Source organism: Eptatretus burgeri, chromosome 13, assembly GCF_056783735.1.
Source record: "Eptatretus burgeri isolate ZD-2024b chromosome 13, Ebu_testis_v1, whole genome shotgun sequence".
NCBI lineage: Eukaryota > Metazoa > Chordata > Myxini > Myxiniformes > Myxinidae > Eptatretus > Eptatretus burgeri.
The window spans coordinates 5,502,401-5,518,696 of NC_140973.1; the positions used below are offsets into that span (position 1 = coordinate 5,502,401).

Here is a 16,296-nt window from a genome sequence, read left to right on the forward strand (position 1 = left end):
GGGAGCATGTGCCAGAACAGCGCGTCGCTGCGTCCACTTTCCGCCGGTACTCCAGGGGCCTCCGTCTGGCCATCCCCCAGGCAGATGCCAGGCCCATCCCCATCTCCTTGAGATGATGGTCAACCTGCTGCAACCATGAGGCACGTGGTCGGCCCACTGGCCTCCTCCACTCATGAGACTCCCTCGCTGAGAGAATCTGGTGAGCAGGATCAGCGTCAGGAAAACGAGCCACATGTCCATACAGCCGCAGCTGACGCTCACGGACTATGCAGGTAACAAATCTCATCCGAGTCTCTCTCAGCAACCGCTCGTTGGACACAAAATCCGACCAGCGATAGCCAAGGATTCTCCGAAGAGACCTGGTACCAAAGGAATTAAGTCTCCGTCTCAGATCCTTGGTCAAAGTCCAAGTCTCGCACCCATAGAGCAAGACTGGAAGTACCAAGGACCTGAAGACTCGGACTTTCGTCCTCCCGCACAGGTACCGGCAGCGCCACACCCCATGATCCAGTGAATCCATGACTCCCCAGGCCCGACCCAGACGTCTATTGACCTCCGGCTCACAACCTGCGGAGACATGAATATCACTGCCAAGGTAAGTGAATCTATCCACGACCTCAACATCCTCACCACAAACAGACACAGACAGGACAGCAGCATCCAAGATGTCACCGAAAGCCTGGATCTTTGTTTTGACCCAAGAAATCCGTAATCCCAACGGCTCCGACTCCTCATTCAGCACCTCGAGGGCCCCCAAGAGGATGTCTAAAGTCTCCGCAAAGATGACTGCATCATCTGCAAAATCAAGGTCCGAGATCTTGACATTGCCAACGATGCACCGCAACTTGATCTCTCCGACATCCTCCCAAAATCCAGTCCATACAAGTGTTGAAAAGTGTGGGGGCAAGTACACATCCCTGACGAACTCCAGTAACAACTGGAAATAAGTCAGAGGCGGTACCACCACACTTCACAGCACTCTCAGTACCAGAGTAGAGTTCAGACATCAGATCGATCAGTTTCGGTGGCACCCCACGAAGACCAAGAATCCTCCAGAGGACATCCCGATTCACTGAATCGAACGCTTTACAGAGATCAACATAGGCTGCAAGCAGCCCCTGCCGAAACTCTCGTCTGCGTTCAGTGAGGACACGAAGAGCAAGGATACGGTCAATCGTTGACCTCTTTGGTGTAAAGCCTGACTGCTCTGGACGCTGGTGCTCAAGCAGATGGTGGCGAACCCTATCAAGAATTATCCGAGCAAAGACCTTGCCCGGCACTGAGAGCAGCGTCACCCCTCGGTAGTTGTTGCAGTCTTGGCGATCACCCTTCCTTTCCAGAGAGGGACAACAAGGCCCCTCTTCCAGTCAGTTGGGATGATGCCTGTGTTCCAGGCAGAGCACAAAACTGCATGCAACGACGCGAGTGCAGCCTTTCCACCAGCATTGAGAATTTTAGCATGGATGCCACAGATCCCTGGAGCTTTGCCCCGCTTCAACTGGTTCACCGCAGCCCGTGTATCCACAAGCGATGGGGGACCGCAGTTGATTCGAGGGTCAGCAACAGGGATTGTAACACCCTTGACGTCCAACTCGACAGCTGGGGGATCAGCCTGGTACAACCGCTCAGTAACCGGCCCAGCGGGCCTTCACTTCAGACTCCTCTGTCAAGAGCCTACCACTCTCTGCTCGAACTGCAGTGCTCCGAGGGATGGGCTTGGATGAACGTAATGCGCGATTCCCCTGTGCTGGACGAGAATCACCTGTCCACAGGTGATGCTCTACCCCCTCACAGATTCCTCGCACATAGGCCTCCTTGTCCACCCTCAGTGCACGTACAGTTTTACGCCTCAGCTCCCTGAACAGCTCAGCTCTGCCATTCAGCCTGGCCCTGCGACTCTGGTCAATGGTATCCAGTGTCCGTTGAGAGACAAAATTCTTCTTTGCCCTGCGGTGAACTCCAAGGCATCCACCGGCAACATCAAGGACGGTGGTCTTGAAGGTGCTCCACAACTCTTCAGGACCCCCCAAAGCACCCAGACCCCCCAAGTGTCCACTCAGCCTGTTCGCAAACTCCTCAGCTACTCTCTCATCCCTGAGCTTGGCAACATCCAGCCTAGGCTGGGATGGTACCATTCTCCAGGATTTAAGGTGCAGCTTTAGAGTTGCTACAACAAGCCTGTGGTCAGTATTGAGGAACTGAGCACTCCGGTAGACCCTGCAGTTCTGGATCATCCTCCAACGACCGTCAATGAGGACATGGTCAATCTCCTTTGCCACACCGCCAGCGTTGGAATACCAAGTCCAGCGATGAGCTTGCGGGCGCTGAAACCATGAACCATGAAGTCAAGGAACTTAGTGCTATTCTGCTTCATAGTTCCTGACGCGTGGGGCCCAACACACACCTCATAACCATCACTATCAGTGCCAGTGGATGCATTGAAATCCGCGAAGACTAGAAGTGTATCTCGTCTGGGGCACTGATCAACCACAGACTCGAGTGTGGCGTAGAATGTGTCCTTCACGGTGAGATCACTCGCCTCAGTCGGAGCATAAATAGAGACCAGGGAATTGACACCTAAGGAGTGTAGAATCCTTAATCTCATAATACGCTCGTTGACCGGTGTTACCTCAATATCATTGGGGTCAGCTTATTGGACACAGCTACAGCAACTCCTTGGGTATGGTAACCATCAGAGCGACCAGACCAATAGTAGGTGTAACCACCCACCATTATCTCGCCGCAATCCGGTCTCCGAACCTCAGAGAGAGCTGCAATCCCGATGTCCAAACGCTTGAGCTCAGATGATAACAGAGACAGGTGATCATCCTCTCTTAGGGATAGGACATTCCAGGCACCCACCCGAAGGGACCGCCTCAGGTTAACCCAAGGAGACCGCCGTCTGGTGGACGACACCTCAGCACCACTCCGACACACTCTCCCGCAATCTGACCCAGGGATGTTACCCCGTGGTTTCCCTCCTATCAAAGATTGGGGGTCCCGAAGGCTTTGCCCCAATCCCATCATCCGGTGAGCTGCCCTGCGAAGGGAAGCTGCACAGGAGGTACTCACGGAGTGGGTTTTCAGATTTTTTTGCGTTTTTGCGTTTTGCGGAATGAAGCGTTTTACGGTGGCTGGAGTGCAAATCCTGCCACCAACCTCCTAATAAGAAGTAACCCAACTGCAGGAGGACGTCCACAGACACAGTTGGGCACTAGATATGGATGGCCGTTGGCTCACAAGGAGCTCCTCCGCCCTTTGACAGGTTTTGTTTTTAATCCTGCTGGGTGTCCATATCCAAACACCCTCCTCACCAGAAAACCTGGTGGGGGAGACGGTTTAGTCGCCGACAACCCGACCATGGAACAGGTTAGTACAGGTTTACATGGTACCTGTAGCAGGTCATAGATCGAACCTGACCTGACAAAGATGTCATTTGGTCATTCCTGGTGGAATTTTTTGCCTTCATTCAACTTTGCTTGAGGTGAGAAGCGTGGCGACTTGCGATGGTGTGCCATCGACTTCACGCCAGTTATTTTTGCAGTGGGGACTATGAACCTTGCTGGACACCAGTATAAAAGTGCACGGTATGGAGTTTTTGAGGATTTCAAAAGTAAAAAATATGGCAGTCCAAAATTCGTGTCAACGGGGTACCCCCTAATCGGACGCAGCAGTCGTACCGCGTGTCCAAGAGGAGGGACTCGTCCCCACAAATCTGGCCGTACCCCCGGCACTCACCATTTCTGGTGGAGTTTCCGAGGGGAGGTGGGTCGCAATTCCAGAAGCCACGTAAACTCTGCTTGGCCTCAGCAAGACTGAAGTCTGCGAGCTCAGCAAGGGTATGTTCAAAAGACCCATTAGAACCTTGCTGGCCACTAGTATGGAGGTGCAAGGTTATAGAGTTTTGAGGATCAAAAAAAAATCCACTATTTAGCTTTGTGAAGGAGAATATACGGACATGGACAAAATAGAAGCAGGTTTTGGAGACTGGTTGACATGTTTGGGAACAGGTAGGCATGTAGAGAATATATGGATAGGTTTAGTAAGACCAGATACTATCACAGGTAACTCTGGGTGAAGGAACGAGACGGCGGTGAGCAACCACTGTGAAGAAGAGTTCGGAGGGACAGGATTGTATTGATACAGGGAGGTGATTCCCTATGGGAATTAGGGAGGTGGGACAAAGGAATTTTTACATGTTAATAAAGATGGTGTTTCTTGATAGAATGCATGTAATCTGTTGTGAGTGTGAGTGGGAGTGGAACAGAGGGGTTGAAAAGGTGGGAGAGCGAGATGAAAGCTGACTGAGGTTATCTATTTATTACATACCACAAATACTGCAGCATTTTTTGGTGGAATTACCATCGATGCAGAGGGCCTTGCACTCCATTGCTTCAAGATTGGATAATGGGAGATAGTCCATCTATCCATTGGAACCATACTCTATGCAGAGCGTTGGTGCTGCCTGAGCAGTCTCCTTGGCTATTGGGTACAATCCGAGACGGGTCGCCACTCCGACACAAGATACCAGCAAGCTGGTAGTCATTTTGCCGACCTCGGAAGGATGACGGGCAGAGTCAACCCTGCGTGGTATTAATTCAACAGCGGAGTGAGATTTGAACTCAACGTCCTAGGATCCCAAGCCAACCACCCTCACCATTAAACCAACACCAGGCATAACAGCGGGAAGCCAAACTCCATTACACGATGCAAAAAGGCAGATCTTTGCATAAAATGATGTCCTTTGTACAGTTTTGTTTTTCTAAATATAATAAAATCTCCCGATGTCTGCGCCAGGTGGTGTACTGTGGCACGTCTTGTCAGAAGCTTCACTGGTTTACGCACAAGCTCTTGTGTGCATCGCTGAACGCTGAGAGGCTGCGTGAGCAGGAACATAACTTGCACAAGAATGCCGGTACATGTTACACGTTAAATTCCATTTATTTTAACAGTACACTGGTTGTGAAATGCAGACAGTTAGAGCGTACACTCCGAATCTGGGAGGTCAGTGGTTCAAATCCTGGCTGAGTCGCACCAAAGACTTTAAAAATGGTACGTGCTGCTTCCTTGCTTGACAGTCAGAATTGAAAAGGATAGAGAACGGACAATCCCCATGGATTGGCATCCACGGGGATGAGGAAATTCCTCATTGGGAAATGCCCCGCTGAGTGCGGTGAGAAAGGCTGTGTCATTATCCACAGTGCCCCAGGTGTGCGCGTGCGTCACCATCACCCTTGCGGATTTAGTTTCGTATCCGTGCTGCTGTCGAAGTTATTGTGTCCATCTTGGATTTCTGTTTTCGGTTTCTTTCATGTAGTCTCCAGTAAGGTGTTTGTTCATTTCCGAAGGCCTGCCAGTGCGTTCGTTTCTGACATCCTTCCCGACAAATGGTTTTAGCTTTATTGAGTACTCGGCACGGATTTAATGAAAGGACGACATGTTGTACTTCACAAACATTTTGCTCTGTTCACCCATACCATTTGCCCGAGGTCATCTTCCATCTGCTTGAAATTCAGCGAACACCACCATCATCACCCATCTTTGATGATTATACATGGCGTGAGCAAAGATGACTTTCGCTCAATGTTGGATTCTTTGGTTTGAACTTCCACTTAAAATGAGTGCAATGAAACATTTTGAAAATTTTGAAATATTTCACTCAGATTTCAACATCACCGTAATGCATATTGTTGAGTTGTTGAAATTTTCTTTATGCTATAATAATAATAATGATTTGTAATACCGGATACCATTGGTTGGTGCTATACAATATACATTTACATAGAGAATCAGGATCTTCCTCCCCCCCCTCCCAACCTTGAACCCCCTCCCCCCAGATATGATACCCCACCAGAATCCATACTTGGGGTCCCCCTTGAACAACATGCAAAATTTGATTGGATTTGGTTCAGTATTTTATTTTTTTGAAGCATATAATAAATAAACTATATATAAATATCTAAATTCACTTTTCTGGTGTAGACTCCTGGAGGGGGAATGATTTTTTTTTTTTTTTTAATTTTTTTTTTTGAAGGGGGTCAAAGAGCTTGTTTGGACACGCTTGTTAAATCGCAAAGCGCCGAAACCTGCTCGGGATGCTTCGTGCTAAACTTGGCCTTAAGCCGGCCATCTTCAACACAAATTACCTCAGCATGTGTGATTCCCACCCAGCATCGCTTGCTGTTTTGGGTGAGGGCTGTGGATATGACAATGTTTTCTGTGACACTATCTTTATTAAAGGGTCGGGGGGATGGGAGGGGGGACACGAGACTCCAAAATATCTCCACCAAAATGACAGCATCCTTTGATGTCACACTGATTTAAAAAAAAAAGTGTCTAGACGTCGTACAAGGACCTTGTTTTCATTAGAATTGTTCAGTTGAGGTAAAATTCCACTTGATTAACTTCCTGCCAAAATCCGTTTATTAAAACTTCCAGGAATAGCACCATAACCTTATTTTTTTTAATTATTTTTTATTTTGTTGTACTCTTTGCATAATCATGAGATATCCTGCTTAAATGCCATTACTTTCATGTTTTTCAAGGGCTGGAAGCTGTTGAGAAAAAGGAAGACGTGGGTAAGACCGTGATCATCGATCCTGTGGATGAACCCAATGCTGTGAAGGAGGAAAGTGATGGGAAAACCAAGGAAAACCAAGAAAACCAGAACACAAGAGAGAGCACGGGGAGTGACACGCTGGCTGGAACCAGAGCTGAAGAGTAAAATCTACCATTATTATAAACACGATGTGGACTGTATTATTTGATGTAGCATAAATCATAATCACTCGGTGTGCCTATTTGTCGCTTCGCTGATGGGTTTAATCAAGAGACCTCATGTACTCCACAAACATGTTGCATGTCTGTGACTTAATGAGGACAAAAAAAAGTTTTTTTTTTTTTTTTAAAATTTCATTTTATTTTTAAAAACAAACATATTGCTGCTGCTGCTGTCATTCTTTGTGTGGTCTTGCCGTGTACTTTTATGTATATTTTAATTCCTTTGCGAAATGTTATTTTTGTCATTCTAGGAGAACAGCAGCCACTAAAGCTCGGTCATGCTACTTCTCCACCACACACACACACACACACACACACACACACACACACACACACACACACACACACACACACACACACACACACACACACACACACACACACACACACACACACACTTTTCTTTAATGAGTAAATGTTTGTTTGTTTTTTACCTCCACCACTGAAGATGGAAGGAGATTGTTTTCCCTCACCCCTGTTTGTTTGTGTGCAGGATATCTCAAAAAGTTGTGGATGGATTTGGATGAAATTTGAAACACAAACTGCGTGAGCCGGCCGGGTTTTTTTTTTCATCTCTTCCGTGTTTCTTTGTTTTGCCCACTTCCATTTTGAGATGCTTTCCAGTTCACCATTTGAGCTTTTGTCATTAACGTTTAAACAAATTCTCATTATAAAATGGAGAACACAAATGAATAAATGTGACTTTTTTTGCTGTTTTCATTAAGTTTAGTTTGAGTACAAAGTGGATAGGCTTTGCATTTTGAGATGCTTTCTACTTTTATTTGTAATCGCACTGAGATCGAGTTTCTTGAAAGAGCGAACAACTCGGAGGAGTGAGGCTGAGATCACGAACGGAGCCTCGGTGACTAATTTAGCAAGAAACCAATAAATAAGGACACACAAGGCTGATAAATACAGTGAATGGAGGTGGGTGGGAGAGGAAAACCAATGAGTAGTTCAGGAATACAAATAGGGGATGTGAAGAGATAGAAATTGCTCGCTCTTAAATGAGTGGAGGGGACGGACCCAACAGGGCAAAGGCGTTAAGTGGAGTTAAGTTATGCGTTAAGTGGAGACCAGAGGACAGGTGAGCAGTTGGCCTGGATTTTGTGACGATGATGTTTGGATTGTTGCTTGTGTGTGGCCTGATGGGGCTTGAAACTGGTGGGGATGAATATCTGAGTGGAGGTGGGACCAGATCAGGTTGGTGGTGGAAAACTGCTGGGCCACTATCTTGTCTGCAGTGGGAGAGTTGGCCATGTACCTCGGCCTCCTTACAAGTCACTCCAATTACTATCAGTAGTCCAGGTGTCATGGCCTAGTGATCAATTTCACACCCAAACTTGGGGTACTACTCAATTTTGCCCGGAAAGCATTGCTATTGATCAAATCGACTCTTTACGGAAAGTGATCGTGACAAAATTCACCATTTTTTGGGGACGATTCCTTCATAAAGTGAAATTGTGCTTTGATATGGAAATGTGACATATGAGGCTCTTGACCAATGAGAATGTTTCTCATTCTTAAAGCTGCTTTGTGTATCGAATATGGTGTCGCCCGGGTCCTGGTGTTTGCGAATGATTTAGATCATTATTTTTCCCCTCATTATGTCTGGGAACCAATACTTGATTCATCGAGAGTTGATTAATTATCCCCAAACTAGAAGGCCTTCACTGAGAACATTGTGTGAGGTGGCAATGAAAATGGCAAATTGGGATCGGTGTTGATGGAAAATTGGTGAACATTTACACCTCACCAAATTTGGTTGAAGAAGTAATGGCAGACCCCCCCCCCCTCCCAAATCACCTGAAATGTGACAGTTTACTGTCTAGCCCAAGTTTCACAGGCACGGTGATTCATAAATGTGTGTGCCGTCCCTCGGATGGACGATAAGCCAGTGTGCCTTGTGAACAGGGTGGGAGGGGGAACACTTTGGTGACCAATCACACATGACTGGGCTGGATAGAAGAGCAATATCTCTTTTTAGAATGTGTTTGTATTCTTTACGATGTTACACATGTGATGCTGATGATGTTTGTAAATTGGTTCATTCACAATTATGAATGTGAATAATGCAATGATGGTTCATTACGAAAGGCTACACCACCATCAGCCTTGTGCTCTCATTTTCCGTCTTTCCTTGGCCCATTTATCAACAAAGGCTTGGGTTTCACAAACGTCCACAGCGCAAAGGTCTTGCGGGGCATGAACCCCGACCCGTGCCAGCCGAGGGAAGAAGGTGAGTCCGGCGGTGCGCTCTACCTCGATCAGCTCGGTCTGGAACGAGTGCAAAGACCAGTCTGCTTCAATTGGACTGTTTGGAATTACAAAGGCAGCGAGAGCGGGGCGCTGCTCGGAAGATCCCTGAGCCACCACGACCTTGTAGAGATGTGTAGGCACTGCCACACCTGCATCGCCAATAATCTACAAAACACAACCCACAGGTGTGAAGATTTAAAACTTTGCTTTCTTTCAACAACACAATCGTTGATATATTGACTTTCCTTGTCCTCAATGTCCCATCATCACATTATTTATTAATATAAAAATGTAACCACGGAGGAGTTGAATGGAAGAGAGTAGCTGTTTCATAGATTATCAAAGGGGAATGGAGACATTACACATGAGTGGTATGAAGGAAAGAGAGGAGGGGGGTTGCATGATGTTTGTCAGGATTAATGAAAGAGAGTTTCACTGATTATGGGATCAAAGGGGAACATGGAGGTGATGACAGCTTGCAAATGTGTGAGTTGCAGAAGGAAAAGGTGGGAGGGGCTGGTATAGGGTGTCAGCAGGAGTAGAGCAGATTATCAGACAAGTTTAAGAGAAGGGGGGGTGGGAGAAGTGAAGGGGTCAGGAGAAGAAAGGGGGGAGAGGGATTCAGTAAAAGTGGAGTCCCTATATACTAGGAGTAGCAACATGACACGTCCTAAAAATTTCCAGTCACGTGGGTCATGGCACCATTTTGTTTCCATCGATAACTCAATGCTCATCATTCTTTTTAAAATGATAGGATGTTGTGCCATTAGATGCACCAATAGATCAGAGAAGTGTTTCAAAATGTTTGGATTCTCCGGGCATGCCGGAAGGAAAACAAATTTTTGGAGAAGTCAGTATGAGATGGTAACGGACTTCAGGATCATTCCTGTGCCAAGCACAGTAAGTTGTGGTCCCGTGGGTGAGACTTTAAGTGTGGTGCTGCTATCATTTTGTCGTTGGGTATAACTTGTAAAAATACATAAATCATCAAGGAAACATCTTGCAGATAATTTATGAAATATCCAGAACATCCTGGCAAAATTGCTTTGAAGTAAACGCATCACTTGTGTGTAATGTAACTTTGTTACCCCATGTGCTGAAGCAAAAAGCAGAGTTACTTTGTCTGTCCAGAAACATCAGTTTATGATTGAGGAACAACAAGATTTCAATTGTGTGTTAGATTTTGAACATGAATCGGAACATGAACCTGCAGTTTAGCAGTACAGTACGTCGACTGAACTTTATTGGCAAATTGTACGGAATCTTGTCCTGGTCCTGCATGACACAGAGTAAGGTCATTTTTAAGTTGGGTAGTTTCTTCAATCTTTGGTATGTCTATCCGTCTGTTTTAAAAAAATGAAGAAGAACCACCTTTCTAACCCTCTGTGGGGATAACCAGTTGCAAGTGTTTGCAGTTTTGCCACGTGTGTCCACAACATACCCATGCACACAAAAAGACTTATTATTATTATTATTATTATTACTATATTTTAAACTGCACTGCTTACTTCGGGCACAGGTACGTTTTTTTTTTTGTTTTTTTTTTTTTTTAAACCTTTCTGCCTGTCTGATGGTCAAACAAAATTGAAAATCATTCCAAATGGGAAATTTACTATTTCAAGGATGTCATCAAGGACACAAACAATTATTATAACGTGTTAAATAAGATGGTGTAAAAGACGCTGCACCAACAGTGAGAAACCTCTGAAAAAGTTTTTTTTTCTCTAACCTCTAAAATCTTTGTTTTATTTCAATTGAATTATATACTTGAACAATATAGAACACAAATCACCTTTTTGGCATTCTCAAAACCTTCTGTTTAACAGTACTTGGACAAAATATTGCGGAAAAACTTACTAGAGGAATCAGAAGTGAGAGAAAATGAGAGAAGGGTAATATAAGGTACTAGACAACCCGTGAACCCGTTTGGTTCCCGTTGTGACAGCAGTTGATAAAGAATAATTTACAAAAAAAAAAAGATAGCTCCAGCAAACTATACCGCTGAGGTTGTTTGCATTGATCAAATTCTCCAGAAGAGTACTTGAGTGAATCGGGAATTGATTTTTTTAATAATTTTTTTTGTTGCCCAATTTGAACGAAACTTGATACTGCACACCGCAGAATGGTGAGTAAGGTGGCCCTAAAATTTTTGCGCTATCGTGTACCGTTTTGGCTGTATTTCGGAAACATACATACATATAAGATGAGTTTCAGATATATATATATATATATATATATATATATATATATATATATATATATATATATATATATATATATATATATATATATATATATATATATATATATATATATATATATATATATATATATATATATATATATATATATATATAGAGCCTGGTGTTGGCGCAGTGGTTAGGGCAGTGGCTTGGGATCCAAAAGGTCCTGAGTTCCATCCCCGTTGGGCCACTGAATTAATACACCAGGGGGTTGACTCAGCCTGTCATCCTTCCGAGGTCGGCGAAGTGAAGACCAGTGTACTGGGCCGGTGTATACTCCGGTTAAACTAGGTGTACCATATCCCTGTGTCGTAAGAGGCGACCAGGGTTGCGTCAGGAAGGGCATCCGGTGTAAAACATGTGCCAAATCACTATGCGGATCATACGGATGATCCGCTGTGGCGACCCCTCACGGGAGCAGCCGAAAGAAGAAGTATATATATATATATATATATATATATATATATATATATATATATATATATATATATATATATATATATATATATATATATATATATATATATATATATATATATATATATATATATATATATATATATATATATATATATATATATATATATATATATATATATATATATATATATATATATATATATATATATATATATATATATATATATATATATATATATATATATATATATATATATATATATATATATATATATATATATATATATATATATATATATATATATATATATATATATATATATATACACATGAGCTGTGGGCAAAGGAAAACCAGGGAAGATGAAAGATTTATTGGGAATAGAAAATAATGAATGAAGGATTACATGAGCATGCATGTTTTCAGCGGTACAATACTTGGGTTTGAAGAAATGAAGTTAGAATTTTATTTTTATTTGAAAACGGACGCATTACGCTTCACGCACATGGGCACAGGTTTGTTGCGCTGCCCTCGATAGATACAAAATGGCTTCTAATTGCAAGTTGTCACTATTCCGAGTTACCTCGTATATAGGGATTCCAGGTGAAAGTAGGAGGTGGGGGGGGGAGTTAGTGAGAGAAGAAAAGAGTAGACTCGATATACATTATTAAATTAAACCTCCTTTGTGACCATGCCACATGATCTCACATTTGGATTTCTATTAATCCACTTTTTAATTGCCACAATTTCCAACTTTAATTATCTTCAATAAATATTAGATTTCAGTGTAAACCCTTACTTCAGCCTTTTCTCTCATTTTCCATGTCCGAGGATGAGCATTGCCTTTTTTTCTTAATCGGACTGGACCTTACTCGGAATCAAACCCAAGATCAGACAGCTATGCAATGAGCTGCAAATATATATATATATATATATATATATTTTTAACTTGTATCATATACAAACACCAAACGTTGGAAATGAAATGTTATTTCGGTTCAAGTCACCTGTTTATACCTCTCACCTGGTATTTGATACTTCTTTGTGTACCCTCGGTCGGGCGGAACAGTGGCCCACTCACAACCCACACGTCTCGGAAACGCTCGGTCAGTTCTCGACAATAATCCTCCAAGCTGCACAGGTAGAATCAAACTCTCGTAAACCCTGATAAGCAAGAAGTACCCCCCACCTCCTCCCTCCCCTCCGCAATCTGCCAACTTGCTGGCCAGTTAATAGGAACTTAATATCACCTCCTCCAGATGCCCTCTGCATTGGTTTTGTCTTGTGGAATGATGTTGGAATAAAGAAATGCTTCATCCATCGCTTGCTGTTTGGGACATTCAACATTCAATGTCATGTCTCATACCTATTTGGAAAAGAGGTAAACCCTTACAAAGTACCACCCCGACCACCTACCTGGCTGACTTTGTTATCCTCCACGGGCACCAAGTGACCCCGAATCCAAGCGCTGTGTTTGTAGTCTCCATCGCTGGCACTCAATGACTGTGGGATGGCCGGGTCCATTCGGAACCATGCCTTGGACCTCTCTCCTGGTCCTGTTCAGAGACCGAGGCATCTTGGTCATATGAAGAAAATCCACAAAACTGACGCGAGGCAGGTTAACTTGCAGGGTATCTCACCGTGCAAACTGGTCTTGGTGATGTGTTCGGCAACCCACGAAGGAATGCGAAGTTCTGGGTTCCAGCCCACAGCATGCTTGCTGTACCAACGTACTGGAGGACCGAGGTCTGGAAACCCAAACTGTGCAAGTGGGTCCACACCTGAAGGTGGCAGACCAAAAGTTAATGGTTTCTGGGAATGGGTATATAATGTAATAATCCTAGTTTCCTTAAAAAACAGCATGTGTTACACAAGGAAATTGGACACAGGAGGAGGCCATTTGGCCCATCATGCCTGTGCCACATCAACACCAAACCAATGTACCAACACCAAACCAATTTACCAACACCAAACCAATTTATCAATAACACCAGACCAATTTATCAACACCAAACCAATTTATCAATAACACCAGACCAATTTATCAACACAAACCAATTTATCAACAGCACCAAACCAATTTATCAACAACACCAAACGAATTTATCAACAGCACCAAACCAATTTATCAACAACAACAAACACCAATTTATCAACACCACCAAACCAATTTAACAACACCAAACCAATTTATCAATAACACCAGACCAATTTATCAACACCAAACCAATTTATCAATAACACCAGACCAATTTATCAACAACACCAAACCAATTTATCAACAGCACCAAACCAATTTATCAACAACACCAAACACCAATTTATCAACACCACCAAACCAATTTAACAACACCAAACCAATTTATCAATAACACCAGACCAATTTATCAACACCAAACCAATTTATCAATAACACCAGACCAATTTATCAACACCAAACCAATTTATCAATAACACCAGACCAATTTATCAACACCAAACCAATTTATCAATAACACCAGACCAATTTATCAACACAAACCAATTTATCAACAGCACCAAACCAATTTATGAACAACACCAAACACCAATTTATCAACAACACCAAACCAATTTATCAACAACACCAAACACCAATTTATCAACAACACCAAACACCAATTTATCAACACCAAACCAATTTATCAACAACACCAAACACCAATTTATCAACAACACCAAACCAATTTATCAACACCAAACCAATTTATCAACAACACCAAACACCAATTTATCAACAACACCAAACCAATTTATCAACAACACCAAACCAATTTATCAACACCAGCAAACCAATTTATCAACAACACCAAACCAATTGATCAACACCAGACAAACAAAAGAAAAATGCAAAATCTTTTGTTTTTTGCGTTTTATAAATTAATTTGTAGTTTGTTTTTCTTCCTTTCCAGGGGAGGGGGCATGGGTGAAGATGGTTTTTGGGCGAAGATGGTTTTTGGTTTAAAAAACACATCAACCACACAGCCCCCCTTGACAAGACCCCCACCAACAGCACTCCGTACACATGCACACAATCACCCATCAATGCTCAAACTACCTAAAATTCCTGCCATATCCCCAGACCCCTCTATCTCCATCACTTCCAGGTACCTATCTAATTCTAATTTAAACTTATCCACTGTTTCTGCCGCCACTACCTTTCCAGGGAGACCATTCCATACATTAACTACTCTGAGTGAAAGTCCCCTACCTTACTACCGTCTTAACTCTCCCCTTCTTTACTCTCAGGCTATGACCCCTGATCCCATCACTGTCTCCTCTGTTGAATAATTCATCTTCACTTCTATCTGTACCTTTCATTACGTTAAACATCTCCATCATATCTCCCCGTAACCGCCTCCTTTCTAGTGTATAACGCCCTGTCTCCTTCAACTGCTCCACATAGCTGAGTCGACCTCGGCCCGGAATCAATCTATAAAAATGAAGAAGAAGAAGACGGTAACCCACGTGTGAATACAATCCCTTTCCGCAGAATCGAGTTCACACCACAACCAAAGTCGCGGTCGGATTGGTGTTGGAGGAGCCAGCGGAGACCCACCACACCAGCCGCGGATAATAACAAACCACCCGCAAAACCTCGACGGAACAAAGGTCCAAACATGGCGCTTCAGGGGACGACGCACGCGTGTAGGTGACGTCACGGCGCTTCGGGGTAAGACGCACGCGTGTAGGTGACGTCACGGCGCATCGGGGGACGACGCACGCGTGTAGGTGACGTCACGGCGCTTCGGGGTAAGACGCACGCGTGTAGGTGACGTCACGACGCTTCGGGGGACGACGCACGCGTGCAGGTGACGTCACGGTTAATATCATAGGTGACGTCATGAGTAACCTTTCTCAATTTAATAATCGACGAGAGAGTACGCCAGTACTGGTGGGATGGCGCGGAGAGAAGTGGCCTCCCCATCTGCTTCATACAAAACTGAAGTTGAAGTATCTTCTCTAAAAAGGTCGCTTTGGTCACACACAGGAGAACCTCGGTTTGTTCAGTTGGTTGTCAAGGAACGGGTCATATTTTTGCGAGCTGCCTCCATCTACCAATCCTCCCATATATTATTTCTGTTAACGTCTGCTGCGTGTAATTTGACATTTCTCCTCCGTAACTGCCGGACGGTTTTGTCGCCACTTTCGGCATGCGGGTTCTCTGTGGTCTAATGAACATCATGGGCTATGTGGGATCGCGCCACACCGACAGGTTTGGGAATTTTTGGCGATTTTCTAATTTTTACATTCGTTTGCATGGCGACGTGTGACGTCACCGCTGAAAGGCGTAATGACGTCATGGCATCATCAGTCATTCGCTGACGTCATTACGTCCGTCGTCGACAGACCGTCACCGCTGAGAGACGTAATGCCATCATGGCATCATCGGTCATTCGCTGACGTCATTACGTCCGTCGTCGACAGACCGTCACCGCTGAGAGACGTCATGCCACTCCGAGAAAACAGCGTCCGCAATGTAAAACCCTCTTCTGCACGAGCTGATTACCTCAGGTGAATTTGACACAAAAAATGTAACAAGAAACATTGTTTATAAAGAAATTCGATAAATCACAT

General features: G+C 44.0%; 2 protein-coding genes across 4 annotated transcripts in view; one reads left to right on the forward strand and one right to left on the reverse strand.

Moving 5' to 3' along the window:
* Positions 1–7,490, forward strand: part of ANKMY2 (ankyrin repeat and MYND domain containing 2) — a 29,502-nt gene extending 22,012 nt beyond the window's left edge. Inside the window, exons 9-11 of the mRNA XM_085850876.1 lie at positions 4,798–4,915; positions 6,546–6,720; positions 7,274–7,490. Coding sequence (XP_085707002.1) covers positions 4,798–4,915; positions 6,546–6,720; positions 7,274–7,307 — 327 coding nt within the window. The 3' untranslated portion in view covers positions 7,308–7,490. The remainder of the gene's footprint in view (positions 1–4,797; positions 4,916–6,545; positions 6,721–7,273) is intronic.
* A 1,253-nt stretch (positions 7,491–8,743) lies between these two features.
* LOC147013720 (nuclease EXOG, mitochondrial-like) lies at positions 8,744–15,380 on the reverse strand. 3 transcript variants are annotated; one of them, XM_085850877.1, is made up of 6 exons: positions 15,187–15,377; positions 13,341–13,481; positions 13,117–13,256; positions 12,951–13,027; positions 12,725–12,833; positions 8,744–9,204 (listed from the first exon to the last, which is right to left on the reverse strand). In XM_085850877.1, the coding sequence occupies exons 1-6, from the start codon at positions 15,338–15,340 to the stop codon at positions 8,890–8,892; spliced, it is 936 nt and encodes a 311-aa protein (XP_085707003.1). In that variant the 5' UTR covers positions 15,341–15,377; the 3' UTR covers positions 8,744–8,889. The 3 variants fall into 3 exon arrangements, with proteins under 3 accessions (XP_085707003.1, XP_085707004.1, XP_085707005.1); XM_085850878.1 differs by lacking the exon at positions 15,187–15,377 and adding an exon at positions 15,033–15,171; XM_085850879.1 differs by lacking the exons at positions 12,725–12,833; positions 12,951–13,027 and having other exon boundaries at positions 15,187–15,380.
* Positions 15,381–16,296: the final 916 nt, after the last annotated feature.

What these genes read in the sequence shown, in the direction of transcription:
- LOC147013720 (XM_085850877.1), bottom strand. Translation starts at nt 15,340, where the DNA reads ATGTTTGGACCTTTGTTCCGTCGAGGTTTTGCGGGTGGTTTGTTATTA. An exon ending in CACCAAGACCAGTTTGCACG is followed by an intron (nt 13,257 to 13,340) that starts GTGAGATACCCT and finishes GTCTCTGAACAG; the next exon opens with GACCAGGAGAGAGGTCCAAG. An exon ending in AAAGAAGTATCAAATACCAG is followed by an intron (nt 9,205 to 12,724) that starts GTGAGAGGTATA and finishes TGTGTTTTGTAG; the next exon opens with ATTATTGGCGATGCAGGTGT.